Below are 22,572 nucleotides of genomic sequence, written 5' to 3'. Positions count from 1 at the left end.
CTCACATGAAGCCCCTGGAAAAGAATGAAACAACTAATCCTGGAAATATATGAACACTTCAGAATATGCTTTAGTGTCTGTCTCATTAATAAAGCTTTTTCCAGGCCTCAGATTTTTGATATGGGGCCATCAGAGGGAAGGAACAGAAGCATGACTGTATATATGAGTTTTCTCAGCCCTACTTGTATCTTTCTGGATAAAACTAGAAAAGGAAGAAGAGAAATCAAAAATGCTAAAAAAATGCACAAGATGACATAACCTGAAAGAAATAAATTAATTATTGCTCTGAATTGTGGATGATTTTCTAAAATGGATTAAAACAATTCAAGAATTACTCATCACGAAAACATCCCCACTGCCTGACCAGGTAGATCAGAAGGTCAAAAAAAGCAAAATGTGTAGTTGCTCCACTTAAGACAACAGAAGTGTTCTACTGACTTAACAAGTTTACCCAGTATTTCACCTATGCACAAAAATAAGTAGAAATTAACATTGGGAAATGGTGACACCAATATTCTCTACTTGACATTCTGTGTTCAGTTTCTCTAAGAGAGATCCAAAAAGTTGTATGGTAAGAGAGAGAAAACTGACAAATGAGGAAAACCACTGGAGGCATGGAAGAGACTTCCATATAAGGAGAGATTAAAAGATTGGAATTGTTTTGTTTGGAGAGGAAGTGAGTAAGAGTTTACTGGATTCAAGAAGGGGAGGAAGCAAAAAAAAAAAAATCAAACCAGGAAACAAAAATAACTGCTGTAGACTAACGTTCTGCACCAACAAACTATCACAAGAGTGATAGGAGTCTTCATGTCCTAAGAAGTAGGAAAGCTCACCAAAATTCTTTTTGGCAAGTCACATCTTAACTATGTTAACAGAAACATTCTTGGGGCCTCTTTAAAAGCCAGAGTGAGACAGATTTCAGTTGGAATGACACTGTCTTCAGGCTTGAGTTATGCTATCATCCAGATATAAAACCCAGCAGACTACAACCTGTGGCAGTTCCTGAGTCTCTTCCTCCTTAGGTTCCGTTTCAAATTGTGATATCCCCCAAGGGAAGGAGGTTTGCTTGTTTGTGCTCAGACCTCCTTTAGCTACAAACCTCAAGCACTTCCTAAAAGAAGATGTGTATCTTACCACAAAGGGCTGCAAATATCATTTACTGGAAATTACCATGGACTATTTGCTCTTTCAAAATCAAAGCCAGCAGTCAGCCAGTAGAAGTGAATTCGGTGAGTTCAATAGTGATATTGAAAGATGTATTTTTTACATTAAGCCATTTGAAAGCAATTTGAAACCTACTGGAACACCAAGTTATGGAGACCATGACTTCAGAAAGACTGAAAATGCAGAGAGATTCTCCCAATAGATTTTTTTATTCGTGATATACATCCAAGCAGTGTAGAATACACTGTTATATAATACAATTCATCCGATGGGCAAGTTATTCCAAGTTACCTTTCATTTTTCAATATGCTGAATCATTTACAGCTAAGAGCCATTCAAGGCTCACTACCATAATTTAAAAAATACACTGATACAAATGTTTCATCAAGTATGTATTGGTCAAAGAAACTGTTAAACAAATCTATCAAACAAAAGACTGTAAGACAAATCGAAGAGTTTTCTGCTTAGCCAAAGCAAAGCTTGTTCCCCATTAAATTTGTAGCTAATGAGAATGAACAAGGGAGGTTATTATTTGACGAAAAGAGAATTCTTCAAATGGTAGCTGAAAGAATATGAAGAACAGAGAGAAGGAGAAAAAAATTTAATTGAAGTTTTCTTACTCAAATATTTTAAAAAAGATGATTTAAATTTCCGAAAGAGGTGAGAATCTTTTTCCTAATAAACGACTTCAAGTGACCCTATAGCAGCGATCTTCAAAGTCAGGTGCACACATCCCTGGGTCCACACAAGACAATTCATTAGGGTGCAGAAAGAAAATATTAGAACTTAATCAACATACATAAATTATAACAAAATAAATATACATATATTGAGGGTGTATGCTCAATGATTTTTAGTGATGGGGTGCACAATAAAAAAGTTTGGACTTTGCAATTGCCTTTAAGAATAGCTCAAGTGTTTTTAAGGACACGTCCCCTGAAAGAATTTATAGCTATGTCCAAGTTTCACACACCACAGAGGTAAGGAAAGACTAAACAGATTAAGTAAATTTGTAAAACAGTAAACAGAGTTGATTTATCCTTTAACGAAAATACATTTTAATTATCATGCACTTTTTTTCTATCATTCCCTTTTTAATTATAAGAATTTCATACTGATTCAGACGACTAATCAGATCATAACATTGTAATGTAAGACTAAATAAGCATAAAAATATCCAGTAATATATAAGAAAATGTACTTCAGACTCCAAGTTTCATTCATCACCTCAGGTCTTTTGAGAAAGGATCAGCTGAAGTGTGGGCTGCTGAAGTATAATACTTGAATAACCTATTGAGATACTTTTACTGAGGGAATTGTGTTAAACTCAGTAAAAATTATAATATCTAAAACCTTTTAGAAAAGGCTAAATGTGGTATGTATCACATTAAGAAAACTGAGTAAAAATTAATATGAAATATTTTTAAAATTTCTTCACTGAACTAAGATGTTTTAAGGAGAATAAGGGCTTTTTTTAACTCCAAAGTCTTTAAAGTATATATTTAGCACAAAATTAAAACCAAGAATTAATTTGAAGCTGATAGATATTTTTTAAAAACATTAACTGCAATTAATGTAGTTAATCAGTTTTAATTCCACCTTTCTTGGAAAGCTGGCTATGCAACTTACTGATGCATAACAATTAAAAATCATGTAATCGCTTTTTCTATCTTAATCATAACGACACGGAAATATGCAGGCATTGAGGTTATCCTGTTAAACTGATGTAACAAGAAATACGTTTCTTTTCAGTGAAATCATGTCATAAGAACACAAAAGCATAAGAATGACTGGATCAGACAAAAACCTAAGCCTGGAATCCTGTCTTTGAAAAAGAGGAGTTCCTAAAGCAGCATCAGCATTCTCTGAAGCAGAGAAGGTAACAAAGGTAGATGACACAAGGGCAGTGACATTACAAGCCATTTTCTGTTTTGCTGCCATTGCTGACACCTTACACTTTACTAGTCATGCTTTCATGATCATTCATGAATGTATTTTAACAGCACAGACCTACAGACCTTGCTGGTAACCTGCTTCCACTGTGAAAACAGCATGCTTTTCTACCCTTTGTTTCCCAAGTCATAAATAGTTATCCATTTGAGTATCTATCCTCTTCTTTCATGAAAGCATAGTTTCTTTATGAGCATTTGGGAAAAAAAGTGTTTGCATTAAATCTGGAGAACCAAATAAACTACCTCAAATGAACAGAAAATTTTATTAAACAGCATACAAATAAATTGAAAATGTATTATCTCAAAAAACTGGACAATCAAAGGTGAATAAGGCAGGATGTCTGATCTGATCTATTAGCTTGCAGTGGAACAGTGATCTCTCATGTACAGGCCCTGTCTTGACAGAAGGTTTTGTGCAGCTTTAAGAGAATTAACCTTCCATATCAACAGTATTTTTAAACAACATTTACTTTAATTTTTTCTAAATAGAAATTGACATTATTTAGAATTACCAACTAATCAAGCTTTAAAAATGACATCTAAAATCTTGAGTGAGAAATCATTAAAGTTCAAAAAGCTTACTTAAAAATGTAATTTTGTTCCTTTGATGAAATACACAGTTGCACATCCACATTCACAAAATCTTGCCATTATTTCAGAGTTTCTACTGCTGAAATAATCATTAAATACTAAAAACATATAGAAAGGCCCAAGGAAGAACAACTAGCATGGCCTGTATTTCTGCAAGGGTGCTAGGAGTAAAGTTGACACATTAGGTGTTTCACTACTAACATTTGCCTGTCACATATCACTTTTTACTCAGTGTGTACTGTCAGTAATGCAGACAGAGAATATAAGGGAATTATGCTGATATATATTTTTTCATCCTATTTTTACCTACTCTCTCTTGCAGCAGAAAGAAAATAATAGGAGGGCAAGACAGGAGAGGGAGTTCAGAATAACTCTGCTTATGTAGAAAAAAATACAAACTTTGAGGTCTGTATCCAGAAGGTAAAAATTACCACACTTATAAACAGAAGAAAAGACAGTGAGACAAACACAAACAAAGAAGGAAATAATCTTTTAGTCCTTAAGAACTTCAAACACAAAGTCTATCTGAAATTCATGATCCAGGAACAATGTAGACCAACAAACAGTGAGGGATACAAAATCAACCCACTTTAGCCTAATCATAAGTCTTACTTCTACAGAAATAATAAAATAGATGACAGATAGAGGATGACTAATTGCTAAAGATACCATCTTAGACAGAATAGAAAAATTATATCTGTATTTCTCAAAACACAGGAAAAGAGCAAGTTAACATAGCCATGAAGGCACCAAGAGAAAAAGGATGCTCTTCAATCACAACTAAGCAAAATCATAAACTGTGACCATCTATGGAAGTATTATAAAATTATGTTCAAAGATATAACATCATAGTGTTTTATCTCAAGGAGCTGGCAGCTGAACTAACATTCCAATACAGTTGTGTTAATATATGGCATTTACTGTAATTCTATGGCTATCCACAGCTTTTATTCAGTTAAAAGTATTTTAATATAGACAGTATAAGCTGTACTGAATCCAAATAAAATGTCCACGTTAACAACCAGGTGATGTATCATCCATGTGATACTAAAACAGAAACAGCTTCTTAACAAAAGCAGTGGATCAATTTGTGCCCTCATCAGCTCAGCAAGGGAACATAAAATAGCTGCTATTTGACTTTCTCACTTCAGGAATCCTGCCAAGTTAAACTCAACTGCTCACAGCAAGCAGATGAAGTACATTCCACTAATTCGCACAAGAGGCTTATGTTTCATTGTCCGCCTTCCAGCAGCAGACAAAAACCTCTTACATTCCAATGTAACTTTGCCCCAATAAAAACAAGCTAGATTTTTTTATAAGCAAACTCACATTAAAACTGTAACTATACCATTGGGTTTTTTTCTCTATATCATGAATAGACTTAGCAAATTTACATAGCAGTTTTTAATAAACTTCATGAACGAGGTATAGGATAGGACATAAACTATGCTGGCAAGAACATAAGTCTAAAGGCACCTAAAGCAATTGTTTCCTTGAAGTCTTAGAAAAACAGAACTCAAAAAGAGAATACAGATGTACAGAGTCCCAGCTCTCATCTGTCAGCTTGTTCTGCACAGTAAGTGCCTCCATTTAAGGGAAAAAGAGCAAATACAGTTAACTTGAAAAAGGTCACGGGTACACATGTGAAGTGCTACCTACAGACAGCTTAAAATAGTAACTTCAAAACATCTTTCCTTTTAGAAAGGGGTTAACTTCACCCAGAGGGTGGTTGGGCACTGGAACAGGCTCCCCAAGGGAAGTAGTCACAGCACAAGCCTGACAGAGTTCAAGAAGTGTTCGGACAATACTCTCAGACACATGGTGTGACTCTTGGGGATGGTCCCGTGCAAGACCAGAGTTGGACTCAATGATCCTTGTGGGTCCCTTCCAACTCAGCATATTCTGTGATCCTCTGATTTACAATCTAGATCTCATGTAACAACTTAATGTAAAAACTTGTTAATTATTTACCTTCTCCAGAAAGAAAGGGTATGAAGGACAGCATCTCTCTATCATTAATATCAATTCATCAGCATTAACAAATTGCAGTTGAAAAAATTATTTTTAAAATCTAGTCAAAATAACACTTAATATCTCCAAAAACCTAGGAGCTAACTTCAAGAAGAGAGTTTATCACAGCAAAAATATTCCATTCTGTTCAAATCCATTGTGAATTTTACATTATGCTATTTTGGTAATTCATGTTTGCATCCTTTATTTCACAAGTGAAACATGAAAGTTAACTTTTCAGAGCTTCAGTTGAAGCTTCTGGCAAATATTACTTGATAACATCAAGCCTGAAGAACATTTTTCAGATTCAACTCACTTCACACAGATCTGCTTCCTTTTCCTGAGCAAACACTAAGACTGCATTTTAGAGAGAGAGAGAGACCTAAACAGATGCAACTTCTGGTTTCTCTTCCTGTCAGTGTTTATAAATGACTGACTACTCATTTACAGACATCTTTGATTGTAACTTTGACTGCAACTTCTATACCTTGTTTCCTGATTTTGGGCTGCCTACTCATTTCTGACAGTATTAGAACCAAAAGGAATCCTTCCTACAAATATACCTTGATAAAATCCTTTCTTAAAAGATTTGTATCCCTTTCAGTCTGAAATGCAATAAAACGAAGTACATGCTGGATTCAATAAGCACATTAGTGGAGATTTCCACAGCAGTAGTGAAGGATTTTCCTCTTTTGTGCATATGAAGACAAGATGAACTTTCCAACATTTTGGAGAAAAATGAAATAGAAAATGCACAGCTAAGAAAACAGAAACATATAAAGCTCTACATTACTGACAGAAGGGTATTAGCGGTACTGTTCAATGAATGCCCAGGAGTGCAGCCTAAGAAACCAATGCATTCAACACACAAATTTGTGGGTTTAATACATTTTTCAAGTGTCCCCATGTTATTATACAAATACTATCAAGAATCCCATATAGTCAACTGAAACAAAGTGTTCAGATATTTTAAAAAAACATATAGAAAGAAGAAAATAAGAAGTTAAAACTGTATTTATGAGAGCTACTAATGTTCATAACAAAAGTTCTCTTTTCCTCTTTTAATGTGCAGCTAACCAAATCTGCAACTCAACACACAGTTATGCTTCCACTCTTACAATAATGCCAGTCCTTTCACTTCCAGAATGCCAGAATCTATACTGGCACTGAACCACAATTCATCTGGCTGACTGCAACAGCCTGTGCTTATCTCCTCCGGACCAGTCAGTAGACTGACACACAACACTTGTTCAGCAGCTTACATGATTCTTGCACTCTATTAAAATCCTACTGCATACTTCTCCAATGCAGAAAGCAAGTAATAATGTTCATTAGGAATAAGAAAGCACAGCAGGTGCTGCATTCTGACTTGAATAAATATTTTGTGTTTCACCAGAAATGTCTAACACAAACTGTTTCTGTTATACAGCATGACATCCACAAGTACAATTTTCTTCTCTAAAATGGACTAAATTGCTTCAGCTACAGTGAGCAACCCCTCTCTACTATAAGTTTTTGTAGATAACTTTCAACTCTTTTAAGAACCTACAATATAAGCTCTAAACCAGATGATGATCACACTTATTAATGTTTAAACCTTGAAGAACATAAGAGGAATAAGAAAAAAGAAAACACTACAGGTTGTCCAGCCTTTTAAAAAAAAAAACTTGTTATTGAGTAAACAACAATGAAAATTAGAAAATGCATACCACTAGGATATGAACTGATTGTATAACCCTGTAGTAACTAGGACTAACAATTCAGTTTTCTCTACTCTGCCCAGTATTGACCTGTGCAATAAAAAATGAAGGCAGTCAATCAGTGCAGCTTTTGACATCAGATATCAGTGCCTCAGGGGATATTGACCCAAAGCACAAGGAGATTTCAGCAGCTAAGCTGCAGCACTAACACTGTGTTCAACTCTCTTTCAAATGTGCCATTCAAGAACAACTGTTATAATAAACCTTGCTTTTACAGGACTTTAGAATGCATATTCTGTTTAGAAATTTTTAATGAAGGCTGGAAATAAAACACTTCAACCAGTTCAATATATGCATCTGAACATATATTGCATTTCATTTTCCTTCCCACTGTTTAAGTGCTCAGTATCACACACTGTAGTGCTCAAAGCAATCTCTCCCGTTTTCAGGTTTTTTCTCCCTTCAAAATAATTTTTCATCGTACGTTATTAAACATCCTGAAAAAGATTTCTTATGGCCCTGCATTTAGACACTTTTTCTTTTAATTAAAAATGAGAGATAACCCATCTACAGTTGACTTGACAGGCACTATCACAAATTACATCACAAATTGCCAAAATCTTTGGTAATTTGAAACTACGTCTGGATATTTTTCAACAAAAACTGCCTGCATTAGTTTGAATAATTCCCCACATATTACAGACTGCTTATGCAGTTCCTTCTCTTCTTCAGTGCTGCAGAACTCGAAATACCTTCCTCCCCTACATAACACAGGAACTGTCTGCAAAAATGAATTGCTGCATTTAGTTAAGGCTCATCTGTGGAAGGGCACTGATGCTCTTAAGTGTTTACACAGGAAATGTGTTTAACTTCTTGAATAATTTGAGACATCTGAATAGTGCCATCAGTTAGGCCATGACATATTACAAGTTTCATTTGCTGTCCTTCGCTCTTAAAGATTAAACACCTACTTGCCTAATTTTGGCAAACTAGAAGATACATGGTCTCCATTTCAAAAGCAATAAACAATATATCAAATAAAGTACTAAAGTCTTTGATATCTTCTTTTTTCACTGCATCCTAATTACTGATGTGGAGTAATTACTTTATGTGGGAAATATTAAAGAGAAAATTGATATATTTTGGAAAGGGAAAAAATTGTTTCCTGATATGGAAAAGATGAATAATGACCTAAGGAATGACTTGCATTACTCCTTATTGTACTTTTTCCTATTCGAATCAAAGAGTATAGAATAGGGTGCTACACAAGAAAACTATATTTAAAAGCTCAGTTAACTTAGATTAGATTATGTGACCTAAGTCTTACTTCTTCCACTCTTTTCAGCATCCATTAAGACTTTGCCTTTCTCTTCACTAATCCTACACTCTCCTATAGTTTCAATTTCTACTTTCATATGACATATGCTTTTCTGTATTTTTTAGCCTCTTTCCAGACGCTCTAACTGCATGTTGCAATTGCAAAAATACAGCCTTTCAGCCATCTTCCAAGTTTTATTTGTCAAATAACACCTCTACATCTTCACAATTCCAGCATTCACTCTACTGCATGTCCTTGTAAACTCTGCATCAATCCTAGTCACATACCTCATATCTTAGATGTAAGCTTTTGACAAGTCTTATTGACATTCCACGACATCCCTAGACTTCCTCCATATTCCAGTCACATAATTTGTGCTTATTTCCTTCTTCAGTTATAGCAATCCATTCTTCATGACTACTCTGCTGGCCAAACATGCTTCTAAAATCCATTTGCCATTTGACTGCCTCCAAAATTTGGCCTTTTACCTCATGATTCACTCATACTACATCTCTTCTCAAATCCCCCTTCACCTTCTAGTCACCTTCAGACTACAACTTTCATTCCCTGGCTTTGCATGACCTTCTTCCCTCTGACTTTTTTATTTCCTAGGTCCTAAATAGTTATTCTCTTTTGTTCCACCTTTTCAATTTCCATATCTTTCACAGAATCAATAATTGTGTACATGAAGCATCCAGCACTCATTTTGGACAGTCATCCACACAAAGCATATCTTTTTTTTTTCTTTTCTACTTAGAATTTAAATTTTTCTCTCCCTTTCCTCTCATAAGTTTAAAAAAATAAATCATGTAAAGAGTCAAAGCAGTCCTCGCAGACATAATTACACAAGGCTTTGAGAAAGCAATTACTATATTTCCAGTGGACAATCTCATGGCACTTCACATAAAGTAAAAGTTTATTAACATTAACCCACTACTTAAATAGTAACATGTACAAAAGAGGGTTTTACAAAGTATACAGTGCAAGAGGAAAAAAAAAAGGCATAATATGCCTATAGGCATCTGAGAGAGGAATCAAGAAAAAGGAAATTTTATTTCTATGGACTCTCACCTATGCTGGATCAAAATCTAACCAGGAGAAAACTACTGTGGATATTTTCAGTTGCAAAAGCAGGACAGTAATTTTTTACTGTTTTTTAGTTACCTGATAAGACAACTTCAACTAGGTCTCCTTCTTGGATATCTGCAGCTGATTTCACCAACTGGAGAATGTTTTCAGAGGTAGGGTCATGGCGGAAGAGCAGGATTTTGTCATACATTCCGTAGAAACCACATTCAGGAAACTGCAATACAAACCCATCAGAATTTACTATGCTGTGAAATACATCACTGTACGCTACAAATAATGTATAATAAAATTCTGAGGACAGACTGGACCATTTGTCAGACTAGTACCAAATAGGATATATATTTTTTCATGTATGAAAATATTTATCACTATATTCTGAAAATGTTTTTTTCCCTAAGCAAGAAAGTTCATTTGCCTTCCTGTGAGCAAGGCAGTATCCACTAGCAAATGAGAGAGAAGTAAGTGTGTCCCTTAGCTACTGCTGATAATTTTTTCAAACACAAGCTCCTGAGTAAGATGATTTAATTAGACCCTCCTGGAGCAGATGTCCTCCATATTATATTATTCCATGATTCTATGATCTCTCCCCAGACAATTGCCAAAAACATGCCTTGAGGCCAAAAGAAATACATTTCAGCTCTGCCTAAGATGCAATGCCTAAATGATAGCTCATTATGAAATACCTATTTCTTGAGACTGAAATTACTAGGCACATAAAGCAATGCTTCCAAACTTAATCACAATCATTTACTTCAATGCAGAGAAGTTGTAGCTTTGAAATCAGATTACATGCTGTTTAAACTAAAAAAGATTTTTAAAAACCCTGAGGTAATATAGGTAACTTGTGTTTTTTCCTTTTTCTTTTCTGCAGCACAAAAGTTACTGAAAGTTTTTTTCATGCCCCCAGCCTAAAGAACTAAGACTTTGTTCTGAAAACACAACCGAGAAACTCTTCATCTGTTACAAAAGATTCTGTTCAGTCTTACATCAATGCACTACTCTGTTTTATCACATGCAGTGAAAAAAACACAATTATAGCCACAGCTTGAGACATAAACTGGTATGTTTTGCAGTAGTGTAATTTCCAGAATGCAGAATAAAAGGAACGCAACAAAAAGTACTTTAAAACAATATATTCATTACTGATTACTGGAAGCTTTGGAATCTATCCAAGTATCCCAAGTTTTGAAGCATGTACCAAAAAGAGAGAGAGAGAAAAAAAATTGTCAGATCTCTGGTTTGAATGAAATACATCTAAATGAAGTTTTTTTCTGTCTTCTTATTCCAGGTTATACTGTAAATACCAACACACTCCTAATTCTTGATGGGGCAGATTACCTGCCTAAAATAAAAACAGTTAGTGAATTTAGTTACTCAGACAGGTTTTATACCGAACAGAAAGAATTTATATACCAAGAACATAGGAATTACTCACAGAATATCTGCAAAGTCAGCTACAGTACATATATTTAAAGATGCACAAATCTGGTTCACATCCACTACCCACCACGTTAAAAATCGACAGATCATTTCTGTATATGACATGAGAGACTAATTAAAGTCTGTTTCCTTGAGTACCTTTATCATCCACCAATTACAAACTGAAAGAGTTGGCAATCTATTGTCAAACTTTGCGAAGGCTGGCACCAACGAGTGCACTTCTGAACGTGCATTACAAAGAACCTTAATTGTCAAGGCAGTAGTTCCTAAACTCTGTTAAACAATAAATTATTCGACCTATAGTCAAAAGCATTTCTCTAGGTCAAGAACAAAATAAATTATGGCTCAGATGTAAAACAGTTGCTTTAGCTTTCAAAGAAATTTGCTTTACATTAAGCATAAGTGGGAGTGAATCAAAGCTTTTGAAGGGAGATGTAACCTGAACTGCAATTACACTCTGCATCCATACTGGTTCTAACGTAGCCTAGGTAATAGCGGATGACACAGGCACTGACACCTGAGTGTCTAACGGAGTCATTCAATGTCCAACCCACTAAGCTGAGCAGAACCTGAAAGCCTGGTGGATCCACTGAGATGGCTGTGTCACGAGGCTCTACAGCTGAACAAGCACTTCTTCCCTCACCCCGGTGCCACTGGCAGCAGCAGATTGACTCTTCTCCTAAATATTTTAAATTTAGAACATTCATGAGAAAGTAATCCTGGTAGAATTGTAATTTTAATTCATAAAATTCCTATCTTGCCACAGTATACAAACCTAATGGGAGTCCTAAGAATTTCCTTTTACAAAAGCAGTGAAATACCAGCCAATCCTTTTCTGTAAGACACTGTAAGATTTTTCTAATTTCATTGATTTCAGAGATATCACAGGCATTTCCTTCTAAACTCATTATGACTTAAATTGGTTGCTCCCTCTACATATTCCCATTCCATTTGCTTTTTTCAAATCAGGTCCATTTCTTCTATCTAAAAAAGGTATTTGAGATATTATACATGTACGTACGTGTGTATAAATATGTGTATTTTGAGGTATCATTTATTATACTCTGTAGAGAAAAGTAAATTCAATCACAACATTTTTTGATAAATTATATAAAATAATTATTTTTTGTATTTGAATTAGTTTTCCCCAGATAAACAACTTTCATGTCAGGAAAGCATTTTCAATGGTGAAATTCTTCAAACATTATATAAGGACCAAGTGTTGCAACAATGAAAGAAATTCCCTTAGCTAAATTCATTCCTGCCAACAATAATGTTGATTAGGACAGACAAAAGTAAACAAAAACCAGCCACATAGCTTGGTACTACAACACTATAAACAGCATTCTGTTTTGCTAAACACAGAACAAAATAAGGAAACAATGGTATTGGAGCTAAATTCCCCAATGCTAATAAAAAGCCTTTTTTGCAACTTAAGAGCTGCCTAAAGTGGAATTACCACAGTTAAATGGTAATTGTAATTGCCATAATGAGGAAATGCAATATTTCTCTAAGAATGTGTAAAACTGCTAATGTAGGGTTCAAAACCAGGATCTATTTCTGGGTGCTTAAGAAGTCATCAGTAGCCATTAAGACATCACAACTGTCCATAAACACCTTGTTTGCCTACTCCAAGTGTGAAATAGAATGTATTACTTAAATGACTTTCAATATGGTTCAATCTAAGGTGCAGTAGTTTAAAATGAAACAGGATAAATGACCTTTTACAGCATAATAACTTGTTAAACTGCTACGGTTTAGCTGTGTATTTCAAATGAGCCCCCTCAGCTCCCTTTTTTTTTAAATAAAAATATCAAGTCTCTAACATGATCACTTGCCAAAAATTTTTGGTTCCAGATTTACAATTTAGCAGAATTTCTGTACTAATACAAGTCTATCCCCAGTCTTGTTGTTATTTAGTAGGTACATTCCAGTGTAGAAAGAATACTGGACAACATTCTTGGTCTAAGAATGAAAGGTTCAGTGCATTTGAGCATAGGCTGAAAATGTCGTTTGCTATAGACACTGGAGTTCTGGAAAAGTTAACCTAATTTTTTAATAAAACGACCTAGAAAAAATATTATAAGAAAACACAAATAAGAAGGTATGCAATTACTACTGAAGAGACTATCCAATGTGCAATGTGAATCTCTTTATTTCTGTTTTCCAAATTTGTACTTTCAATTTTGCTACTTTAGGTCAAATTATGAGAGATGTCTAAGACCATTAGGAAGAGACATCATATTAGTTAAATCCTCCATAAAAATGGAGGTTCTTTAGCCTAGACACATGCAGTCGCTGTCTGGGATCAGGACATAATCAGTTACAGTCTTTAAATACATAAAAGACTGGTTTCAATAGGAAGAGATCAATCTGTTTCTCCTCTGCATGGAACATTACGGATCAGCAAATCCAGAAAACAGGAAGGGATACAATACAGGGAATTAGATTGGAGACAAGGAAAGCTTTGTAAGTGTAAGAATAAGAGAATCTCTATTAGTGAAGAAGTTTTTAAAATACCATGTTATATAAATGACAGGAACCTGATAGTTGATCTTTCTGTGTTAGGATAGAAAGAAGCAGATAACTTCATACGATCGAATCATCATGATGCTGAAAAATTTACTATGGGGAATTTTGATCACAAGTATGGCTAAATGTGTATTACTTTTATCTTATTTATTTACTTATTTATTACATATAAGTCTCTCTGTCCACAAGCAATGTTATCTTGCAGGTGCCTATAAACAGTGATACTACATAAAAAAAATGTGCTAAACTTGGCATGATTGTTCTCAATAAAACTGTTATTATCATACACAGGACACTCTGTACTATACATCTACAAGTTTTGTTCATTAATTTACAAAATCAAAAGTAATATATACAACTTTTTTTAAAATTAAAACATAAACCTATCCTAAGAAGATGAACAAGTATTATATTTTACTAAAAGAGCAGTTAATGTTGTCCAGCCTTGCTGTGTAGATGCCATTCATTATTATGTTTATATCAGTGCAATGGAGTTATAGTGGAAGCTCAGTATTATTCCCTCATTCTGTATTACGTGCAAGCAGCCTGTAACATACCATATCAGAGGACACTGTCAGAAAACTGTTGCAAAGGTAATACCACATATAAACAACTACTACTCCCAAAGTAAACTATTGTCTAATCTTCCACTTCTTCTGCGGAAATGGAAATATAATCTGCTGTTTTTCATCATACTGACAATTACATTAAAAAGAAAAAAATTAATTACTCCCATGAAGAAACAAAATTCTGACAGTAAGTAAATATTTACCAGGCTTAAAACTTTAAGGAAGATCTACGTCCTGGAAAGTTGCACTGAATTGACTTAAGGTTTGACTGGTACTGATCAGTGTGACTATTTATAAAACAGATACATGTAAGCTTGCAGGGTAACAGTTTCAGTCCTTAGTGTAAAATAGCATTCATATAGACAAATACACAGTATAGTCAAATTGATTTCAGACAGCTTGATGAGGAAAACTTGTAGTTTAGAGGTCATCTCCATGTAAAATCAGCTTTCAGGGATAGCAGAAGGGGACTGTTTGAAGTTTTAGCAAGAAGATGTTTCTGGATCAAGCCGCAAGTTATTTTTTCACTTGTCCACTTTAAAATTAAAATATAAATATTCTGTTAAGAAGAAGCATTCATTACTGTTGCTCCTAGTTATTACAAATAAATTACACTTTATATTATAGCAGCTTTTATGGTAAAAAGAGGGAACATTACTACCATTTGAAGTCAGCCATAATAAGCACGCACTAAAGCTGTTTGCTTCTTTCACTTTCTAAAAATATCACACCACCATTATCTACCCATAAGACTTAAAAAAAAAATTTTAAAAATCACTTTTTCAGATGAAAAAGACTGTTGATCAGGATCTCAAATAATAACTTGTTATTGCCCAGTTTGTGAGCACTATGGCAGAAGATTGTCCATAAAACATAAGCAAAAGGAGCTTCAGCACTAACCTTTCCTCAGCAGATATCAAAACAGAAGCAATCATTGCAGTGTTTTTACCCTTAGCAACTATCAACATCTCAAGAAAATCCACCAAAATATTTCACCAATAACTATATATAAGTCAAATGACTACGCAAATTCTGGATTTTCATTTAAAAAGCCTTCAGGTGATACCAAGAAAAAACTGCAGACTCGAACTTCAATAATTAGAACCTCTAATTATAAGTATTCAGTAATTCATTTAATCCATTGCACCAGTCAATAATTTCAATGGCCTATGTCCCTCCACATGCAAACACAAGTTGAACTATGTACATCCATAATCATGCTGTCCTATTAACAGCTCTTCTCAAAACAAGGATCAAAGGCAAACTGACAGAAAGCAAGATTAGTCATATGTAAACTCTATCCACTTACTGTGGAGCCCCTGGTGGTCCAGTGGTAAAGGCGCCGCGCTATCACCGCGGAGACCCGGGTTCGATTCCCGGTCAGGGCCACTCCCGGGCAGGTGGGGCTCGTTAGCCCTTAAAGGCAACCCACCTACGTCCTAAGGACCTCGCTGCCACCGTCCAAGCTCGCTTGGCCCCGGCAGATGAACCTTAGGATTAAAGGGTGGGCTCAGTTCCGCGCACACTGTGTCTCACCTAAAAAATCCAATGCGCAGGCTGGAAGGTGTAAAGACCTTCCCCGGATCTTCGCTCGCGAAGACTGGCCATTATTATTACTGTGACAGTCAAATGGTTTTATTATTACAGAAATTTAGAATACCTGATATAGCTAAGTGCTAACGTATTTTCCAGTTGAATTGTAAGGTTTTCAAAAATTAATAATAACAAGCCATATACACAGTTATCTGAATGGAGAACCTATTCACCCTTCTTTGCTGGGTTAAAACAAAATTTCAAATAGAAATTAACTTAAAGGAAAGGTGAGACTGTCTATAGTGAGACAACTCTCTCATCAATTTGGTTTAAAAATTATGTATTTGGAAGATTAGCATAGTAAGTATCTCAAATGAAAAACAGATGAGAAATAAATTTCTTCCACATGAAGTACTTTATTTGGAAGAACTGGAAAATACATACTCTAAATGCTGATGATGGTTTCAGTGCAATTACTAATGCATTCCAATAGTGAAAAAAGTCTGTTGCTGTGATAATTTTGCAAAAAGTCTTCTTTCAACATAATAAAATTGGAATGTTTTTGTAACATACAGGTAGATAGATTCACAGTGCTATGGGTGAACAAGAAAAAAGAAAAAATAGTCCTCTTCTTGTTTCTGCCTTTTTGTATTTTACTACAGTTTTCTCCTGTAAGGGTTAGTGTCTCTTGCTTTATTCTAGGAAGTAATGAGAGTTGTCTTTTTGATTTTTTCAGCCCCTGATGACCTTTTCCTTAACATGAAATTGAACTACGTCTTCTTTAGTGATGACTGCATTTTTCTTCTAAATTAGTTAGCTTTTTACAAGCCATGCACTTAGAGAAGTCCTTAGTGATTACTGTAATAACAACTGCAACCAGAACCTTGATAAAACCTGGAAGTCTTTCACAGCACAAAGATAATGATCCAGCACACTAAAGACTGCAGGATAAACAATGTCTTCACACAGCATATGGAGAAGCTGAGTCACACTGAATGTTTGTTGACTTAACTTGCTCAAACACAAGTAACCTTGACCTAACCAAAACACGATTGTTGAACTGGTCCTAATATGTGCATAAATAAATTAATGGTCTTACACTGATACAACTGGTTTAATATAAAGATATAAATGTACAGAATTTTTGAAACCATCATGTTAACCAAACTGAAACATTCTTCTTTTATATTCTTAAAATAACAACACATTTTATTTTTAGAAGTCAGAATTTCCTTTCTCTGCAGAGGTCAGAATACAGAAAAATCATGACACTGAAGAGCCAATTTGTGACCAAGAGGACTGTCTAAATTTTCACCTAGCTGTGGCAGTCACTAATAACTCACTTTCAAAACTCAAGACATTTTTTTAAAGGCTCTATTTACCAAGCACAAAGGTATCATGAAAATATTTGTCTCTCTTTTATGCATAAACAAAATACCACAAGACTACATGGTTTTGTTGTAAGAAACATCACCTATTACTCAAAGACTTTCTTGAATATACACCACTACAGTTACTACAAACTAACACAAACACTGGAGTTTAAATAGAAGTTTACGCTATGGCTAGCCAGAGTATATGTAGTAACATCTCAGTAATAACAGGAGGTGCACTTGCCAGGCAGATAAACGGCAAGGATAGGCAGTAGACTGATATTTCTTTCCCTTTCTTTCCTTATTTTATTTTCCCCAGGAAACCAGTCTTCAGTTATACAGGAAAGAATAGGGTCCAAAAATATAAGGAATAGTACTGATCAACTTGTTGCTGCCAATGTTGAAGTACTAATCAAGACAGGCTCTGGTCAAGCCCTCATGTCACACATACAGAAAGACAGATTATGAACAAATATCTTGCACTGGAAAGTTAAAGGAGCAACTGAAGAAATCTTGATGGGCTAGGAAGAGAGATGACCAGAGTAAGGAAAATACACTTAGAACAGGTACATAGGAAAGACTGATTGTCTCGTGAGCACTGAGAATAGCAGCAAGGACCCAGATTTATGAGGGTTAAAGTGATGAATAAGAAGAGCACTATAGGTCTTTGCTTCCATTTTGCCTTTGCCTTCTTAAAAAAGTATTAGAAGTTTTGCTTCCAATCTAATTACTAAGTGAATCATATAAGTTGCTAAGAATATACCCAGTATACCAGCCAGGAACCATTCTCTGGATCCACAGGTAAGCGGCACAAAAATGGCTCACTGCCACACAGCTGACTGCTTTCTTCAGATGCTGGGAGACAACATTCCCACTGCTTATTTTAAAAAGTCTCTTACACATGCTAGGACCCAAACCAGAAAGTTTCTGTGATTTTGGGCCAGTGCTTGAGCCTGCATTCTCACTTAGGTTTATTTCACAGATATATTTTTGGAGGTAACTTCAGAGAACCATTTACCATTTGATACATTCCTAACATCCATTAAGCTTCTTAATGCTTTACTGTGGGCAGTGTCATTCCTTATTTACTTTCTTTTTACTTTTTTACTACAATTCTTTATTAATTATATGTTCTATAAAGTACTTGCAGCCTGCAGAATAGAACTTAGTAAGCTTTTTCCAAGTGGGCCATCAGAAAGAAGCAAATTTCTTACTGACTTCTTTATGTTGTAAACAACATTTTAGAAAACAAGTATATTCATAAAAGTATTTTGCTGCTTTGTTTACTGCAGTGATCTGCTGCAGAAGTAAGATTCCTTCATCTCTCTCAGACCAGGAAGAGAGTACATTGCCCACACACACTGACTTGGACAATGAAGATCCACAGAGGAAAAATTCAGCTGAGCTCCATCACAGAAGTATCCACGAAAAAGAAAAAACATGGCCACGGTGAGACATAAGAACATGGCTATTGTGGAGAGAGCCTGAACTCCGAACAACCTTTTCATAAGCCTTTTACAATACAGATTGTTCCCTGTGGCTATTCAGAGTAGGAGTTGCTTCCTTTGCATAGTATCTTGAAACAGGTTCTCTTGCTACCTATGCTTCCTGCCACTGTGTGTCAGCTTGCCTTCTCTCATTCAAATTGCTTGCTGCCAAAAATACTGAGTATATCCCATATTACTCATGCTACTTCAACGCAGAGTTTAAAAACTCCCAGTTCAGGGCAAGCAGTCCTGAGTCTTCTCTCACTGCTATTGAACCAAGTCTGGCAAGTGGCTGTTGGGTGGCATCAAACCACCACAACTCAATGCAACTAATCATAAGAAATCTTAAATAATAACACTTCTCTCTCAAACAAAGAGAACTACAGCATAATTAGTCCAACTTTATTTGTGCTACCACAGGACACCAATTTAACTATCTCCGTTTCCATTAAAAAGATTGGATTTAGTTTTCATTGAAACTTCTAAGAAAGCATTTTATTCTCAATTACATGTGATAGATTACCAAAAATATGGCGATTATGTCTTGGAAGTTGATTTTCATTAATACCATGCAAAGACTACTTAATTTAAAACAGCCCTTGTCTCTTAAATATAATCCATCTTCTCCAGGAGTTGTATCTTTTTCACTATTACTTCTTCAGCATTTTGTGAATATTCTATTACAGCTTTCAATGCAATGAAGATGAGGCAGCATCAAGAAGATGTAAAGAAAGAATAAGTTCAATATTTCATAAATTGAGAAAACACTCAAATAATTTTGTCACATAAAAGTTCTAAAACTTAAGGTGCCATGCTGACTGCTGTGTATGTAGCTGACTGCTCTATTATACATTAGAAGGTTAATTCAGTAGAAACATTTAGAAAAGTAATAATAATTAAAACACAATGAGACTCAAAAGATAAACTGGTCTTTGCACCCTGTTGTTGTTGGCAAAAACATTATTACATTAGTACATCTACCATATCTGCATATGCTACATAACTTCCCTGAGAACTTTCACTAGCAGAAGCACTGAGGGAGAGCACTAACAGTTTCTATCTTCTCAGTTGTTTCACGCTGAATTTGGGAGCACCGTTCTAATAACACAGATCCTTTAATGCCATGTTTCTCTTAAAGACAACAGGAGAACCTCAGCAGAAAGGTTCACACAGTTCCTGTACATGTTCTCTGAGCAGCCCAACACTGTCCACCTCTGTGCAGAATTCTGGAGCTTCCCGTAAAACATTTAGGAGAAGAACGTGACAAGTGTCAGATTGTTGACAGGCATCCATTTATGTAGCTACTTCACAAACAGACTGCATTTGTCACCAAGGAGGTTGAGAAATGGAGCAGATACTTTCATGCCCTTCAGCAAACAGGCAGAAAAAAGATGATGAATCACTAAAAAAATCAAGTCTTTCTCTAAGTTCCTTTAATCCAAAAAAAGTCTAAAGACTAAAAAGTCCCTTGCTCACAAGCATTGACTATTTCTGAAGCTGTAGTCTTACTAGTTCTATGCCATATATTACATCTGGGAAAACAGATTCCTAAGTTCAGAAAGGTGAAAAGAAACCAATTCTAGAGCAATATCCATACAATATTTTATTAAAAAAAAACAACAAAAAAAAAAACACAAAACACCAAAAAACCCATACAAACGAACAAACAAACAAAAAAACCACAACAAAGCGCAAGCCCCCACCAGACGCATTTCAGCTATCTCTGACCGAGCATTACATCAGTTCTGGACACTCAGTCACCAGTCACATACATCCCTCAGACTACACAGATTGCCCAACACATAAACTACTTACATACACTCAAAGTTTCTGTGAATGAGGCAAGAAATTTAGACAGATCCAGTAAAGGTAAGAGATCTACAGATCACTATAATTTCTTCATACCTCTGTTCTCCTCTAAAAATCGACTTCCTTTCCTTCAAGATAGATGCCAGTCTCCATAACTGCTTAAAGATTAATTTTTTTTTTCTTTGGCACAGAAAGGAAAACAAAATAGCTCTGATCAAAAGTACTGTTTTAAATAAAGTATGTGGTTTCCTCCTGATAAAGCAGAATTCTCTCAAATTTTAAGTAAAGTATTAAGAGATATTTTGAAAATTCATTACTCTTTCATCCACTCCCAACATCAATTCTATATTCCAGGAAACACACTAAGAGCCATTTGAAAAATACTTGGTAAGGGCTCTCTTCAACTGAATTTGACAGAAATGTGAATGTATAAGAAGCATGTTCGTTCAGCTTTTAGTACTTTCATACTTTTTAGTACTAATAACTAGTTTGCTCCTTGGTCAGTTGTCAATTTTACTTCCATTTATTAATAACTAGGATCCTTATTAATAAAGGACAAAGACAACACAAAGTAGCAGGATTACTGGCACCCTAATCCTATAAGGAATATAACCTGGAGGGAACTATAGCAGAAGAAATGGATGAGGGTGTTGATGTGGGACATCAGTTTAGCATGAGCCCACTAAAACCAGGTTTGCATTGGGTGTCAGATGAGTAACTTCTAATAAGAACTCCTAATATTATGTTATACACATTCATTCCAAATTCCAGGTGTTGCTTAGAAAGCCAAAATACTGAGAGGAAGCTGTCCAGAACGAAAGTAAAGAACATTAGGACAAAAATGTCTGTAAACTGTTGTTTCATGCCAATTTAGCATTGCTTTTTAGCTCTGAGTAAGCCATGCCACGGCAAGTTTGAGATTTATTGTCCAAAACACCCAAAAGGACTTTCATTGCCAAACACCTGTTTAGGGATAGGAAAACAGCATTACTTATTCTATTTACACATGACAAAAACTGCAGCTTTTATATAATAGTACTAGAGATATACAGACCTCTAGACAGTGAATGACTTAGGAAGAGGCCATCTGGATTCCAGGCCTTTTTACCTGAAAGTTTCAAAGGTGGACTGTACGACTCTTCAAACACAGTCCTAATCATGACACTAGGATCAGTAAAGAAATGGAAACCACTGAAAGGCAAATAGGATTACAAGCAGATCACAACAAAGTTTCTGTCTCTGTTATGGGCACTCAAAAGAAACTGGAGAGTTAAGAAATAAAAATCCCGTCCCCAAACACTTTGTCAACAATACTGTTTCTTAACAGAAGTGCTTGTAGCTGCTGTGGTTCCATCTGCAACCAGTAATTCTTTTAATTACATGTATTCACTGCAGGAAAACCTGTCAGCACACAGAGGCATAAAGATTCAACATATGTCTAAGCCTTCTGTGAACCTAGAAACACTTTGACAAAACAAGAAAAATAATTTAAAGAGAAGTATGCAAATAAACCTTAAGGAGAATTATTTTTTTCAATGCTTTCAAAAAAGCGAATGCATTAAACAGAGAAATTGCCAGGTTGCAAAAGGAGCTTTAAAGTGTGTGTCTCATACATATAGAAATACAACATTCAAAACAGAAATCTGATAGCAACAGATACAAATAGAAACTTAAGAGTTGTAGAAAACCACTCAGGAAAGCCCAAAGATACGTGTAAATGTCACTGTCAGCACACTTAAGGCACATTAAAAGTTTTGCTAATACTTTAGGAACAAAAAGAATTTTAACAATTCTACCGCCTATAAATATTTATCAAACACTTTCCCCTTTTGGGACAAGGTTTTATTGGGTATTATTGGGTATTATTGATTAAACACTTCGCATTCTAACATCAGTTGATATGGATGTTGAAGAGGTCTCACTGAAGCTGCACAGTCATATTGTCAAGTCAGAAAAACTTTAAAGAGAAACTGAAATAGCTGAAAAGTCAATGGTTGGGTTCTGG

The 22,572-nt window shown here is 35.2% G+C and overlaps 1 protein-coding gene across 2 annotated transcripts in view; it reads right to left on the bottom strand.

The window, feature by feature from the left end:
- PRKD1 (protein kinase D1) overlaps nt 1-22,572 on the bottom strand; it is a 126,927-nt gene that overhangs the window by 53,640 nt on the left and 50,715 nt on the right. For both annotated transcript variants that reach the window (XM_050335613.1, XM_050335614.1), the window contains exon 2: nt 9,900-10,038. In XM_050335613.1, the coding sequence (XP_050191570.1) occupies nt 9,900-10,038 (139 nt within the window). The remainder of the gene's footprint in view (nt 1-9,899; nt 10,039-22,572) is intronic.

This window comes from Myiozetetes cayanensis, unplaced genomic scaffold (assembly GCF_022539395.1).
Source record: "Myiozetetes cayanensis isolate MyiCay16 unplaced genomic scaffold, myiCay2020 scf6-25, whole genome shotgun sequence".
Lineage (NCBI taxonomy): Eukaryota > Metazoa > Chordata > Aves > Passeriformes > Tyrannidae > Myiozetetes > Myiozetetes cayanensis.
Note: the sequence above shows the minus strand (reverse complement) of the source record. Positions and strands in the feature narration are given on the sequence as shown.